The sequence below is a fragment of the Nicotiana attenuata genome, unplaced genomic scaffold (assembly GCF_001879085.1).
Source record: "Nicotiana attenuata strain UT unplaced genomic scaffold, NIATTr2, whole genome shotgun sequence".
NCBI lineage: Eukaryota > Viridiplantae > Streptophyta > Magnoliopsida > Solanales > Solanaceae > Nicotiana > Nicotiana attenuata.
In genome coordinates, this window is record NW_017671021.1 from 109,883 (window position 1) to 125,082 (window position 15,200).

The window sequence follows — 15,200 nt, forward strand, 5'->3', positions numbered from 1 at the left end:
AGATTTTATTAGTCGTTCCTCAGACTAATGACAAAATTCAAACAAAAGCATTCCACTTTTGTGGTCTCTTCTCAGAGTCATTGAATATAAGTGGATGAAAGTTGCTAATACATGTAATTTATATAACAAAGGTTGCATCCGGAATATTTTTTTGTTTATGGCTTTGAGACAAATTACTGCATAAGTACTTATCTTTGTGTTATTTTGAGTTTATGCGTAGGATTTGTCCCATATACTTTTGTTGTATTTCCTGTCATAATTTGTAGGATGGTTCTTGCAATGGTTCACAACAGTATGCTACCCTTGGAATAGATAAGGCAATAAAAGCATGAACTACGGTGTTTACCTTAGTCATACATTCTATATTTCTTGACGGATAATTGAATTGTTAACATGGTTTGTTACAATAAATTTGCGTATTGAATTAATAACAAAGCCTTCCCGACCTCCCTATTTTGCGTGAGTCGTGTGAAGATCATTAAAAGATGTCCTTGCTCAAAGCTATGCCATTTATGTAAAAGTAGCCTTCTCTACTTGCATATTCCTTACTATTTAATTTCAAATTTTTATTCTTTGTTGTTCTTCACACATCACTTTGGTGAGCACCGACAGTTATTTTATAAATGTACAGGTATATTTTGGTGAAGAACTACTAAGAAGAAAACTAAGTAGAAGATTAAACACAACAGAAAAAATGCATCACCATTTGCCAATGTGTAAGTAGTATAAAATGTAAATAATTCTCCCATATATGATATAAAAAATATGACACACATGCATCTAATAGTATGATGCTGTTGTGTAGGTAAATAAATATATTATTTGCAAACCAGACAACATTCAAGAGTGGATATTTGGTTCCAAATAAAAATACCTTGCAATTAGCATATGATGTTGTGTAGCTGATTCAATCCTAACAGTTTCAACTGTCACAACATTGGACTTGTGCATTTTAGCAGCTGCGACTGTGAGAATGCAATATTTTTAGGTTTATAGTGTTTGTTCAACTCCTGTAGAACATTCCTGTCAAGTTTGTAGTGTTTGTTCAACTCCTGTTGAATTATATAACTATACGCTGCACCAATATTAGTCCATAATATTACGATCACCAATCTTTATTAGAAAGAAATACAACAACATTAGTTAAGTATCCCTAAAGGCTAAAATAAAATAAGAAAAAGAATTAACATAATTATTTCGAGGTTTAAAGTATTATACAACAACACAGTGTGCTCCCACATGTGTGGTCTAGGGAGGATAGTGTGTATGCAGCCTTACCTCTACCTCATGAAGCTAGAGAGAACATTTCCGATATACCTTGGCTCAGGAAAAGCATATATTATCGGTTAGTAATTTTTCCATTATTTGCAGGGTCTTGAATGCTCAAGTGACTGGCTTTCTCATTGGAGTGAAAGACTACAAGATCTTTGACCAAGAGACTAAATCTGTTGAAGGGACCTTGAGACTTGCATATTGGATCATGTCAAATTCGTGTGTAGAGCAGTGTCAACAAAAAGACCTCAAGCAAGAAATGTTGACATCTAGCCACTTATCCTACTCTGTCTGTGAACTTGTGCATAACTAATATAGTTGTTAGTTGTCACCCATGGATTATAAAATAACATCAGTTTGATACGGCATAAATAGATTAGGATCCAGTAGGGCTGGAACACTAGGTATTTCCTAGTGCTCAAGATTTTGAGTCTTTTGGCTATGGTTATTAGGCCAAGCGAGTTGCTTTTCTTCCATATCTCTGGTTAGTTTTTTCCTATTAACCAATTTCAACTCAAACTAGGACCTCCTTTCAATGTTGGACAAGACACATTATTTTGTTTCATACTTACTTACTATAAATCCAGGCAGACAGCTCAAGGAGAAAACTCAGAAAAGGGATTTAGTGCATAAAAACGATTCCAAACCTATAATTTGAAAGCAAACGATAACATAATTGTAATTACATAAGATGGAAAGGAAAAACAATAACAATAAGTAATATAGTATACACAATGAAGGGGTCTAAATCAATATAGAGTTGGTGTGACCCAAGTTGGAGGACAAACAGGACTTAAGGAGACACCCTGGTAGTGTGGGAGAGGGATGATGGTGCCATCAACTAAGCTGAAAACACCCATGTCCAAGCCGCCTCCTTCTTCAAAGGCGAGGTATGATTCCCAATAATCATCGGTAAAATAAATGTGATTTGGCTTGATTCCAGGAAATTGTGAAGCTTGGACAGAACGAGAGGCATTATGTCCAATAAAAAGAGCTCTGTCCCCTAATTCCTTGGTTTGCTTCAGTTTGCAAGTAACTAAATCCAACTCAAAAACTCGAAAATTTGTTGTCCCATAAGTTAACTCCTCATCCTCCTTCTCCTCATCATCATCATACTCTTCGTCATAAATTATCGCTTGATCATCATCTTGAATGCGCGTCAGTGGAATCCTCTCACTATCATCTGTAACGTATCTTAACATACCACCATAGCGCACAACTATAAACAGTGATCCTAGTGATTCTACAATGTATAACTCGTCTCTAATGTCTTCGTACGGTAGCGATGCAACTATTTGTGTCTGAATTGGGTCAGGAATAGTAACATCACAAACTAGAATGCGACCCCACCCATCAACAGCATAAAATTTGCCGTTAAAATAAATCACATCACGATGTGGAACGTGAAGGGGTTGTTTTTCAATCCTGGTCCATCTCAAGTCTCCTGGCCTCCAGAAACTGAGGAACTTCATATTTCCCTCAATAACCATGAGAACGTAGTCTGATGTTTGAGAAGGACTGGCTGACAAAACTGCCTTGTGAAAATAGGTCCATAGATCCCTAAGCTGGTGGAGGGTATCATAATCTTCAGTAGTATTTTGATGGGGCAATTCAATCTGAACACCGGAGAAGGGATGTAGCAGATTGATTTCACCCTCGTCTTTTCCTACCGTAATAAGCCATCCCATGGACTCCATACACCGCTTTTCTTTGGCTTTGGGTATCCTCTTCTTCAGAATCATGCCATTATAAAGGCTAAAGAACTGTCGACATGAATTGCATTCGCTATCTTCTTCCTCGGCTAACATCAGCCATGGAACTCTAGGCATATCACTGTTAAAATTGTTCTTGGTGGCCGCAAGTCGCCAGGATTTGCAGACAGAGGCGAAATTTAAGTAGTCTTCGATCATATTTATACGTTTGCCGATGAGAACCAACATATCATACTGAAGTTCCGACCAATCAGCCATCTTTTGTACTTTGGAAACGTGGAACTGGAAAATAAAGAATACTCACCTCACCCAACCTTAAATATATTCGGTAGAAACAAATCCCACTTACGGGCGGATTCGGATTTCGGAGACAAAATGTCAAAATCCAACTAACCCTCTTATGGGGGGATTTGGATTTCTGAGGACAAAATCAAAATCCAATTTTGCCCACAACAGGACACCCGTTCTTACCTCTCCTTCCAGAAATATATACTTGTCAAATAAAACATTTTTTTACTACTATAATACACTTTTTATATAATAATATCAATATTATTATTAAAATAAAACTTTAAGTATATAATTGTACATGAAACATAAAGTATAGTGCATATAAATTAATATAGCACCTAGAAAGCAGTCCAAGCCACACTTATCATTTACTTAATTAGGAGGAATGTTTAATTTGCAATCTTTCTCATGATATAGTTTCTTATTGAAAGCTAACACAATGCAAGTCATCTCGCTGAAATGCCCAACACCATATTCTTTTTATCAAATGGCAGGTGATATGTCAGTTAATAATTTTACATTTTATGATACAAAGCGCGAAAATCTATATCTATACTATATTAAAAGCACGAAGGCCCTTAGCGAAATGTCGTTCGTCTTTTTTACCCTTTAAAAGTAGATTTCACATTGGTCAAATTTGTAATTTAATTATATTTCTAATATTTAGGACTTTTTAATCAATTAGTTATTAAAACATTCCTTACTTGACAAAAAGACATAATGTTAAGGACTTTAAATTTAATATACTTGTCCTATAAGGCTAATTTATATGTCAAAGTTTTTATTCGTTCAGCAATAGGAATAGCAAATTAAATTGTAAACATATATTATTCCTAATTATGTATTTAAAGCAGTATGATATTGTCACTTTAAAACATACCTTACCCTTTAAATCATAGAAGCAGGATTTAAGTAAATTAAAAGGGTAGAAGTAAAAATATAATAGGGTTAAGAAAGTAGAATCCTGTTATATTGCCAACTTAATACTCATCAGATACTGCAATCTTTAATTGTCATGAACCAAGTTAACAATAATTTTTGAAGCCATATAACTGCCACTACAAACATACTGGTGCGCTGGTTAAAAAATTTGAGAACCAAACAACGTAACTTCATCCACTTTGCTTCTGCTTTGAAAAATTCTCATAGCATTGTGCATTCAAAATTAATTTCTTGACTTTCTGCCTCTTCAAACTAAGGGCTGCTTGTATCATCCGTGATTATCCTTTATTTTTTTCCGCAAAATTCTTTTGTCATAGTCAAAATATATAAATCACCAGAAAGAAGGATGATCATCATCAGTCACATCCTTTGGCCAATTTACTGGGAAATCCTCCAAAGTTTAGCCATTGCTTGAAACAGATTGTAGCAAGATTCACACTAACACCACCATCTGATGAAATTCAGTTTCTATCACTTTAGCCTTTCAAAATGACAAAGCCATTGAATTGAAGTCAATAGTGTGACGTTTCACTTCCTGTTTTTTTTTTTTTTTTTTAGGGGGGGGGGGGGGGGAAGGTTTGCAAATTTTGAAGCAACATATAATTCCATTATCCTACTTTAATCGAGACTTGTTAGTAGCGTTACATTCAAAGGACACAACCTTCTTGAAAAGACACTTCAAATTAATATTTTATTTTTGTTTAAATATAATTATTAAATATATATTTCAAGAAAGACTTATTGCTTCGACTTTGGCCATGCATGCTTATGTTTTATTTGAACTCTGTACATCGCCTTACTTTAAGTTGATCCTAATACAATATCTATTTCTTGTGTTCAAGTTTGGGGTTATTACTATTGTGTATTCTCTTTTCTGTTTAAATTATTCACTTGTCTAGCAATCCTTTTGAAGGAATTGAATTGAGCGTAAAGGATAAAATAGTCTTCAAATTTTAATGGGTATTTTAGTAATTTAACTTTTGACTTAAGGGCTTCCCACTTTTAATATAACTAGTATCTATGAACGTGCGTTGCACGTTAATAATGGCACATGATGATTTAAATATTTATTTATATGAAGGAACAATACAATTTAATTAATGAAAGAGTTTTATATATAATAATACAATAATCATCTAAATACCGAACAATATTATTACATTAGCATAATACATGAAATTAAAATAAAAGGATGTGACGACCCAAAGGGTCATCACCTGTTTTCTCTCTTTTTCGCGCTTCTGAGGCCTTGAAAACCTCACTTTTAGTCGCCTCGATTTGCGTGCGCAGTCCGGGCGCGTAGCCGGAAAGTTTAAATATGAATTCTGTGTAAAAATTGATGAATTTTGATATTAATATGATTAAAGTTGACTTTGGTCAATATTTTGGGTAAACGGACCCGGACCCGGACCCGTGATTTGACGGTCCCGGAGGGTCCGTAGAAATATATGGGACTCGGGCGTATGCCCAGAATCGAAATCCGAGGTCCCGAGCCCGAGAAATAAATGTTTAAAAGAAATTGTTTTTCTGAAATTTTTAAAGAAATTTGAAGTGAAAATGAATTATAACGTGTTAGTATCGGGCCCGTATTTTGGTTCCGGCGCCCGGTACAGGTCTTATATGTGGTATTACTGCCACTAAATTAGACATTGATGAACCTGGTTCATCAGTTGATCAAAAGTTGTACAGGGGTATGATTGGTTCACTCTTGTATCTTACTGCCAGTAGACCTGACATTGTTTTCAGTGTAGGGCTTTGTGCTCGTTTTTAGGCCAATCCAAAAGAGTCTCACTTGACTGCTGTCAAGAGGATACTAAGATATTTGAAAGGCACCACTGATGTGTGTCTTTGGTACCCCAAAGGTAGTAATTTCAATCTAGTAGGATATGTTGATGCTGATTATGCAGGTTTCCTAGTGGATAAGAAGAGCACCTCAGGTATGGCACACTTCCTTGGTTCATTTCTTGTGTCATGGGCTACTAAAAAGCAAAATTCAGTGGCCTTATCTACTGCTGAAGCTGAGTATGTTGCTGCTGCTTCTTGTTGTGCTCAATTGCTATGGATCAAACAGCATCTGGTAGATTTTGGCATTGAAGTTGGTTGCATTCCTATATTCTGTGATAACACTAGTGCTATAAGTATGACAAAGAACCCTGTTCATCATAAGAGGACTAAGCACATAGATGTTAGGCACCACTTCTTAAGAGATAACTATGAGAAAGGATTGATCTCTATAGAATTCTGTGCTACTGATAAACAAATTGCTGACATCTTCACTAGTGCACTGAGTAGAGAAAACTTTAAGAGGAACATGTTAGAATTAGGGATGATTAAGATCACCTAATAGGTCCAGTTCAGAATGCACAATGAAAAAAAAAAATTTGGCTAGGAATTCTGAACTTGTGTAAGTATCTAGATTAATTCTTACTCAGCTTCATACTTTAATTGGTGTACTCCTGTGACATGTGTTTATATGACTCACTGATCTCTTACAAAATTTTCTCCATTATGGCATTTGAGGCATGTTCAAGAGAGCTCTAAATGAAGAACCTGGTTCATCAGTACGGGTTCATATGAAAGCTCAGGTATATTTTCTATACTCTGCACAATTAGAAAGATTAATAATTCAATCATGAGCAGAAGTCCTATACTTGTCAAATTCCTAGAAAATTCTATCCGTTAGTATTGAACCAGTTCCGTCCATCTAGAATTCTAAACCGTAATTTTTGCCTAATATCTAGGGAAACCAAATCGATCATTAAAATTCTGGAATTTAAGTTTGATTAGACTCCTATTTGACCCTTGCAAAAAGCTTCCGTTACTTATTAAATGTCTAATTCTCTTTAAATATACACCATTTCTCCAGTCTTCATCATAATTCCTAAACCGTCAAAAACTCTTCTTCACTTCTCTTCTCCAAAATTCCCAAACTCTTTCAAGAAATCGACAATCAGTCTAACCCTCAAAACAACCCTGGCTCTCCTCCACCACCATCTCCCTCAAATTCATCCTCATCTACTCCCCCTAGTGTATCTCCAAAACCTAGACTACAAAGGCAGAAAATGCTTGCTCGTAAGACTGTAGCATCTGGGGCTTTGAGAAAGGCTTTAAACGAAAGGTTGAAAGCAAGCCAAATGAAGCAAAGGCAAGCTCCAAATTTCGACTCCAGCTCTGAGTCTGAATCCTATCAATCAGCGACTGAGGGGGAAGGACATGGGTCTTCTAACTCTGAGAAGACTCAAGAATCCCTACTGAGGTAAGTTCATCTGAGATTGAAAACTTAGAGACTACGTTTGTTCTGGTTGGACCCATTAGGGATGTTGAAGTGCCTGAGATACGTAGGAGTGGAGGTAAAAAGAATTTTGAAAAAGAAAAAAAAAGAGAGAGGGTGCATGTGGTGCAGAGAGGGGAAATGGGAAGGGAGCAGTTCTTTCTATATGTGGGGTGCACAAGAGAGATTAGAAGAGAGTGGCATGAAATCAGGGGGAAGTGGTTCTGGGGAAGCTGCTGAGGGGTTGGTTCATCTGAGCAAGCAAAGAGATGAACCTGTTTCATATACTGAAGAAACCTTGGCTGACCTACTGAAAAAGGTTGGGGCAAGCTATGACCCAAAGAAACGCAGAGCTCCCACAACAAAAGCCCCAACTGTTCCCAAGCCTTCCAAGAAAAGAAAAGCTTCATCCCCAACACCTACTGCCTCTTCAGTGCCTAGGGGTAGAGCCACAAGAAGCAGGGTAAAACAGAGTGAAGCTGATCTACAAAAAGCCTTAGAAGAAAGTAAGAAAAAGAAAATGGATAAGGGAAAGGGAAATATTGCAGAATCCTCAGAGTCTTCTAAGGAAAAGGAGATGGAATTGGTCCATCAAGAAAGGGGTACAACAGTGGAGGTTCCTACACCCAAGCCTAAAAAGACCAAGATTTCCTCCAAGAAGCCTTCCTCTGTGCCTGTGGCTGCTGAACCCACACTAGCCAAGAGGACAAGATCTACAGTGAAAGCTAAACAAACAAAAGTTTCTGATGATGATGACTGGAGTGGAGAAGAAGAAGAAAATGATTCTGAGAAGGAACAAGACAAGCTTGCCATTTTTGGCAGAAGAAAGATTTTAAAAGGTAGATTGTTGAAGGATCTAGTGGAACCAGGGATGATGAGCTTGGTGGATGCTTTAGCTGCTCAGGGATGGAAGGACATGGTCCTTCAGATAGAAGGTAGGCTAGCCAGAAATGAGCTGATTGAATTTATGACAAATGCTGCTGTTAAAGATGGAGTTGTTAGTAGCCTGGTGAAGGGAGCTCAAGTGCAGTTTGATGTAGTGAAACTAGGAGAGATTCTGGACATACCCTCCAAAGGGTTTGATGACTATACTAGGCAGAGGTGGCCATGCCCGGACTCCCTCCCTACTGCCCTTGAAATCACCAAGAGGTTTTGTGATTCAGAGGAAGTGAATAAAGCCAGGGCTGTGCAGAAAAGTGAGATGAGGCCTGAGCACTTGTGTTTGAGTTTGTCAACAAGTGCTTATTTCCAAGACAGGAGAGAAGGCACACTGCTACCTACATGGATCTCGTTCTTATGGAATGCCTGGAGAGAGGAAAGCAAATCAACTGGCCTGCCCTTATAGTCAAATTGCTAGACAGGGTCATAAATGGTTCCAAGGCTCATGCTACTCCATATGGCTTCATACTAACCACAATTTTGGACAGGCTAAATGTGCCTCTGAAGAAATGGGAAATGGCCTCGAGCAAGGAACACTTTGGCATCAAAACTCTTCTTGCCTTTGACTATCCAATCAATGCTATCCCAGTTGAACCTGGTTCATCTCTGAAGACACCCATCAACAGCAAAGTTAGGACTTTGGTTCAGGAATGTGCAACTAAGGATGCTGAAATTGCTAGGCTCAAGGCTCGTGTGGTTGAAGTGGAAATTGAGAGGGATGGTCTCAGAATTGAGCTTGCCAAAGAAAAGGAGAAGAATGATGGAATTCTTCAGAACATGCTGAATCTTCTCCAAACTCAACCCTCCAGTTCCTCCAAGGCGTAGGACTCCTAGCCTTTGTCTCCTGAACTTGTCTAGTAACCCCAGTGACCCAGATTAGGGTTTTTTCTGTTTTTGCTCATGGTTTGAATGTTTTTCTTTCTTTTTGTGGATTGTTCATGGCAACATATCAATGACAACTGTTGTTTTCTCTTGTTCAATGATTATTCTGACCTTGATAGTTTAAATATGTTCGTTTGATTACTGATGATTGAACCATGATTGCACTTGCAGTTGCCCCAGTGGCCATGAGTACTTATTAAAATCTGGGATTCACATTGTGTATGCAACTTTTCGATGATGCCAAAAGGGGGAAGAGATATTGTGCTTTACACATTTTTCTGAAATAAGTGATATTTATAACCTAATTAACCCGGTCCTTGATGATAAGTGAATTTTCTAAGTTTAGTGTTGATGGTTAAGCTGAGTTCTTACAGGTCCCTTGATCAGTAAAAAGCACAGAGTTTGTCATCATCAAAAAGGGGGAATTTGTTGGCCCAAGAATAGGTGAAGTTTTGAAGAATGACAAATGAACTCAGTTATGGACCAGGTCCATCTTGTGAAGCACAATGATGATCAACCTACACATGTGAGATGCACGTGAAGGAGATAAGTCCTACTGATCAAGCAGCAATATCTCCTGATCTGATCGAAAATGTTGCATAATGGATAAGGGGAGAAAGTTTCCTCATATAAAGAGAATACAATCCGAATAAAGATATGTTGGAGTTTGAGATCTTCAAGGACTCAACTACGATAGAAGATCAGCAATTGAGTCCCAATCAAACTCTGATTACTAACCTATTAAAAGACAGTGATTGTTCTCTTTTACAGGTATTGCACAAACGCAGAAGTTAAACTAAATTGAGCAAAAGAGCAAGACGATTTTGCAAGCAATTTATGTGAGATTTGAGTGTGCACTCCTGAAGCTACTTGAACGAGATAGAAGAACCAATTCCATTGTGTCTTTCTTTTACTCTAGTTCAATTGTAGTAGGTGGTTTAAAGTTGTACCTTTCAGCTTTCATAGATGCAATTGTATTAGGTACTTAGAGTGTTCAAGTTATAAGCTAACTTGAAGTTGTCGCAACAGTTGAGGCTGTGTGCTACAACGGGATTAGAGTTAATCCTTAGGTTTACAAAGAGTTTTTGTAAATGCTGTTTTGGCTCAGTGATATTAGTGGAAGTTTGGGAAAATCCTACTGAGTAGTAGGTCGTGGTTTTTTCACCTTTTAAGCCAGGTGTTTTCCACGTAAAAATCTCTGTGTTCTTTATTTTATGTACTTATTATTCCGCAAACAGTAGTAGTTAGAACACCTAGAAGAACCAGGTTCTTCTAGCGCGAAAATTGGGTACCACACAAATCACCCCCCTCTTCTGTGGTATTGACGTTTAGAACATCACTTAGTAAAGTCCATATCAATAGCCCATTGTTATAAATACAGGTATGTTGTCTCAGAATTGTTCGAATGAGGACTATGCGAAATGGGCCAGACTTATAACTTGGCCCAATCTGGAAGTTACCTAAACAAGTCTGGACCCAGGCAGGTGGGCCTGGGTACTAAGCCCAATAGCTTGAACCCAGCTATGGGCTTACTTCTTTGAACTTTAACGTAAAATTTTGATTTTTACTTAATGTGTTAGAAATCGCAGTAGTATGGTTAATCTTATAATTTGAATTAAATAATTTTCTGATATTGCTCCTTTTTGTGAACAAAACTGGGCTTAAACAATGCATGTTGGGCTACTTTCCTTCTTTTGTTGAAAACAGAATCTGGAAAGGCCCAGTCAATCAGAATTACGACTGGGCCAGCTTCACCGAATAGCCAATTGGGCCCTTTCTCTTATATTTTAGGCCTATAACCATTAATGCTAAATTATTCCCAAAGCAATTGAATTCTATCCTTATACGTTGCCATGAATTTTACAATAATCACATTAGCTTAGGAAAATCTGAACATCGTAGCTTTGCTTTAGGCGTGATTAATAAATCATCCTGACTATGGTTATGGTTCCCGTGACATAGTTATGATACATGATTCCCAAATCCGGGTGTGCATTTCATGTGACCCGATCATAACAACTTCGAACAATAATAAAATAAACATGTTGTAGATCGTGGGTACGGTTCCCGTGACATGATTCACAACGCATACAAAAACAAACAAGTGTCCGACAATCGTGACTTGTTCCAGAAATAATTTCATAAATAAATAAAAGCGGTTATAAAGTTAAAAATGCACAATAGGTTTAAAACATGTAATTAATAAGATAATCAGGCCAATTATCAATAGTTGAGCGACCGTGCTAAAACCACGGAACTCGGGAGTGCTTGACACCTTCCCCCGGTTAACAGAATTCCTTACCCGGTCTTCTGTGTTCGCGGACCAAAAAAATAGAGTCAATTTTCCTCGATTTGGGATTTAAAATAAACCGGTGACTTGGGACACCATAATAAATATCCCAAGTGGCAACTCTAAATAAATAAAATAATCGCATTTCAAATTATGTCATTTTAATTGGAAAAACTCCCTTATATACCCCTCGGGTAAAAAGGAGGTGTGACACCCCTCCCTCATGATAGTATCACGGTGTCCCATGGTAAAGCAGCTTCCACGTCCACAACGGAAGAGGCGCCACCAGCAGTGAAGAAACTACTTGAGGCTTGGCTAACAAACACACTGACTAGCATCCTCGACACGCCCACCCAAAAAGCAACCAGAGAAAATGCGAGGATTTGCGTTGCACCACTAACGGCCGAGCAACCCGGCCCTCTCCCTCCAATAACATGTATTACTCACAATGTTGGTAATGCAGGTGACGACACCCTCACAGCCATTCCGAGGAAGATGGAATAAAGGAAAAACGAAAACAAAATGCTTCGAGACCAAATGAAGGAGCCTCAAGAAAGGGTACACAAAATACCGGGTGCCCAAAAACTCTTACCAAAAAGAAATGCTGGTCAATTTGTGGAACAACCCTAAAGTGATGAAGCCTCCCCGCATGCCATACCCAAGACCTTCAAAATGCTACCCTACTAAAAATATACGATGGCACGACCAACCCTGAAGATCATGTGACTCACTACGTCACCGCAGTAAAGGGCAACGGCCCAAGGAACAAGTATCCTATATCCTGTTGAAAAAGTTTGGTGAAACCCTCACTGGAGGCGCATTAACTTGGTATTCATAGCTGCCCGCGCACTCCATTGAAACATTCGAAGAGATGGCCGACGAATTCGTAACGGCCCATGCCAGAGATAAAAAGGCAGAGGCAAGAGTGAACGATATATTTGCCATTAAACAATCACCTGGAGAGGGACTGAGGGACTTTCTTGCACGGTTCAACCGCGTAAGGATGACCTTACCAAATGTATCAGAAGGCATGGCTATAGCAGCTTTCCAAAACGGGCTGAACAGAAACGGTTCGAGGGTGTCCAGAAAGTTGCTGAGTCGGCTTATGAAATATCCCCCAACCACTTGGGATGAAATACACAATGGCTATTGTGCCATAGTCCATGCTAACAAAGACGACCTAAATGGACCAACCCAATAGTTGACCTCGGTACAGGCCGAATCCAGGAAAGACCGAAGAAGCGATGCTAGAATAGACATAGCAGCTCCACGATTCAATGGAGAAAGGCATCTATTCATCAAGGATGCCATCATGCCCCCTCCCATCATGAAGAAGGTCCATCTAGGCCAAAGACAGGGACCCACTGGAGCGAGAGAGGTATTCCCCATTTACTATCCGCTCACAATTTTTTTGTCTCACCTTCAAAGATAGTCTACGCATTGGAAAAGCTCGGCCCAAAAGTGAAATGGCCACAAAAGATGAGGTTAGACCCAAGCACTAGGAATTCAAACGCCTTCTGCGAATTTCACTTGGAACGAGGTCATAAAATCGAGGACTGCATCGCTCTAAGGCAGGAGGTCGTGAACATGCTACACCAAGGGAACTTGAAAGAGCTGCTAAGCGATCGAGGAAGGACCAACTTTGACCAAGGATGTGAACAACACCAGGGGCTGCCAAAACCACCTTCACCAACTCGTACCATCCAAATGATCATTGGAGGCGGCGGCGATGCGTCGATCAGTGGCGTAAAGTTCACCACGACCCACAAACTCAAATGATCGATCACTCATGAACGGTATGATGAAATCGAAGAAACTATCATCTTCGATATGTCGGATACCCACGGTTTGGTTTTCCCTCACTATGATGCTCTTGTTAGCACTTTACGATTATTAGATACAGATGTAAGATGAATTATGGTGGACGATGGGAGCGGCGCGCATTATCCACCCTCGAGTACTTGCACAGATGAAACTCGAGGATAAGGTCCTGCCACGCTGAATCACGCTAACTGGTTTTAACAATGCTATTGAACGAACATTTGGAGAAATCACACTCCATGTCCTGGCCGGCGGGGTCACCCTGGAAACCACGTTCCACATCATGGATCAGGATACGACGTACAATTCCATAATAGGATGACCCTGGATACACGCCATGAGGGCCATTCCTTCAAGCTTATACCAAATTATCAAATTTGCAACCCGTGGGGAACATTTAGCATACGAGGAGAACAGCGCACATCTCAAGAATGCTACCGCATTGCCTAAGACTGTACGACTACCCAACAAATGAAGGGCAAAGCAAAAGAGGCATAGCAATTAACAGGGTCGAGGTCGAGCTGTGACGTAAGGGAAGACGCCATCAGAGATCCCGAAATGCTGGAGGCTGCGGGGTCAACCATAGAAGACCTCGATCCCGTCCAACTTGATGACAACGATTGATGTCGCCCAAACTCCCGCCACTAATTGGGATTGTGAGGCGGTCGATGCAATTATAAATACCCAATGCAAGTCGGGGCCGATTCCACATAGAGCTTTATGTGGGATTAGGTATATACTCAGTCTAGTGTATGACATGCCCAAGATTGCACTTCCACATATTCAGTTGTTTCTTTTCTACTTCTAATTTGTATGCTAATGCTTGTAATTGAAAAGCTAAGAGACAATGTTTTTGGTATTGTTGTTTTTCAGGTTATAAAAGATCTGGGGTTGTAACTTCCGCCTAGATGGTTACCTAACGGATTGAGAGCTTTAGGGCATGTTTGGTTGATCGGGATACAATATAGCAATCACACGCGATTACTTACTCTATACCTCTCGGTAGTTTGAGTGATTTTGCCCAATTTGGCTTTCTCAAGTCCAAATGGGTATTTCACGAAACAAGTGATAAATGCTCAAGTGGGGTCTTACTATCTCTAGATTCAACCCTTTAATTGGGGCTATGAATTTCTTGAGCTCACCCCAGTTTCTTGTTAGCCAAGTTTTCCTAGACTTAGTCTCTCTTTCTCAAGTAGAGACTAAGTCAATTAGGCATGAATCAATGTTTGCAACCATCAATTCTCAAATTCAAGCAAGAACTAGGCTAAATATCATATACCCAATCATAAATAAGCCCTAAATCAATCACCCATTAAGTACCCATACTAGGGTTGGGTCACAACCCTAGCTAAAGGTTTAGCTACTCATGGAAATTGCAGAAATTAAAGAAGAAAGTAAGATAAAATCCATAATAGATGATTAAGGGAAGAAAATCTAGTGTTAAAATGTTAAACTATTACAATGTTACCCAATACAGTAAATAAAAACGACTATCTATTCTCAGGTGCACCAAACTTAACCTAAAAATGACAAAAAGATCTATTTATACCCAGCTAAAATTTTCGGACAAAATTGCCTCTGCGGAGTGCGGCCGCATAATTTCGTGTGTGGTCCGCACTTTGAAACTTGGCTTGACAGGTTGGACTTCTGCGACCGCACAATTCTGGGTTGCGGCGGCGCTTCATCAACTTCTGGGGACCGCACCTTTCTGAGTGCAATCGCACTCTTGATTCTACGGCCGCACAATAATGGTGCGGTCCGCACTTCTTGACCTTGGGCT

General features: G+C 39.2%; 1 protein-coding gene and 1 long non-coding RNA gene across 17 annotated transcripts in view; one reads left to right on the forward strand and one right to left on the reverse strand.

Annotated features, from left to right (window-relative positions):
- LOC109205310 overlaps positions 1-1,779 on the forward strand; it is a 4,551-nt gene extending 2,772 nt beyond the window's left edge. For all 16 annotated transcript variants that reach the window (XR_002064631.1, XR_002064636.1, XR_002064641.1 and 13 more), the window contains one exon: positions 1,372-1,779. This is a non-coding gene — a long non-coding RNA (uncharacterized LOC109205310). The remainder of the gene's footprint in view (positions 1-1,371) is intronic.
- Positions 1,780-2,021: 242 nt separating this feature from the next.
- On the reverse strand, positions 2,022-3,242 carry LOC109205308 (F-box protein SKIP23-like). The gene has a single exon (XM_019368015.1). It carries the CDS (start codon positions 3,240-3,242, stop codon positions 2,022-2,024), a length of 1,221 nt encoding a protein of 406 aa, XP_019223560.1.
- Between the last annotated feature and the right edge of the window lie 11,958 nt (positions 3,243-15,200).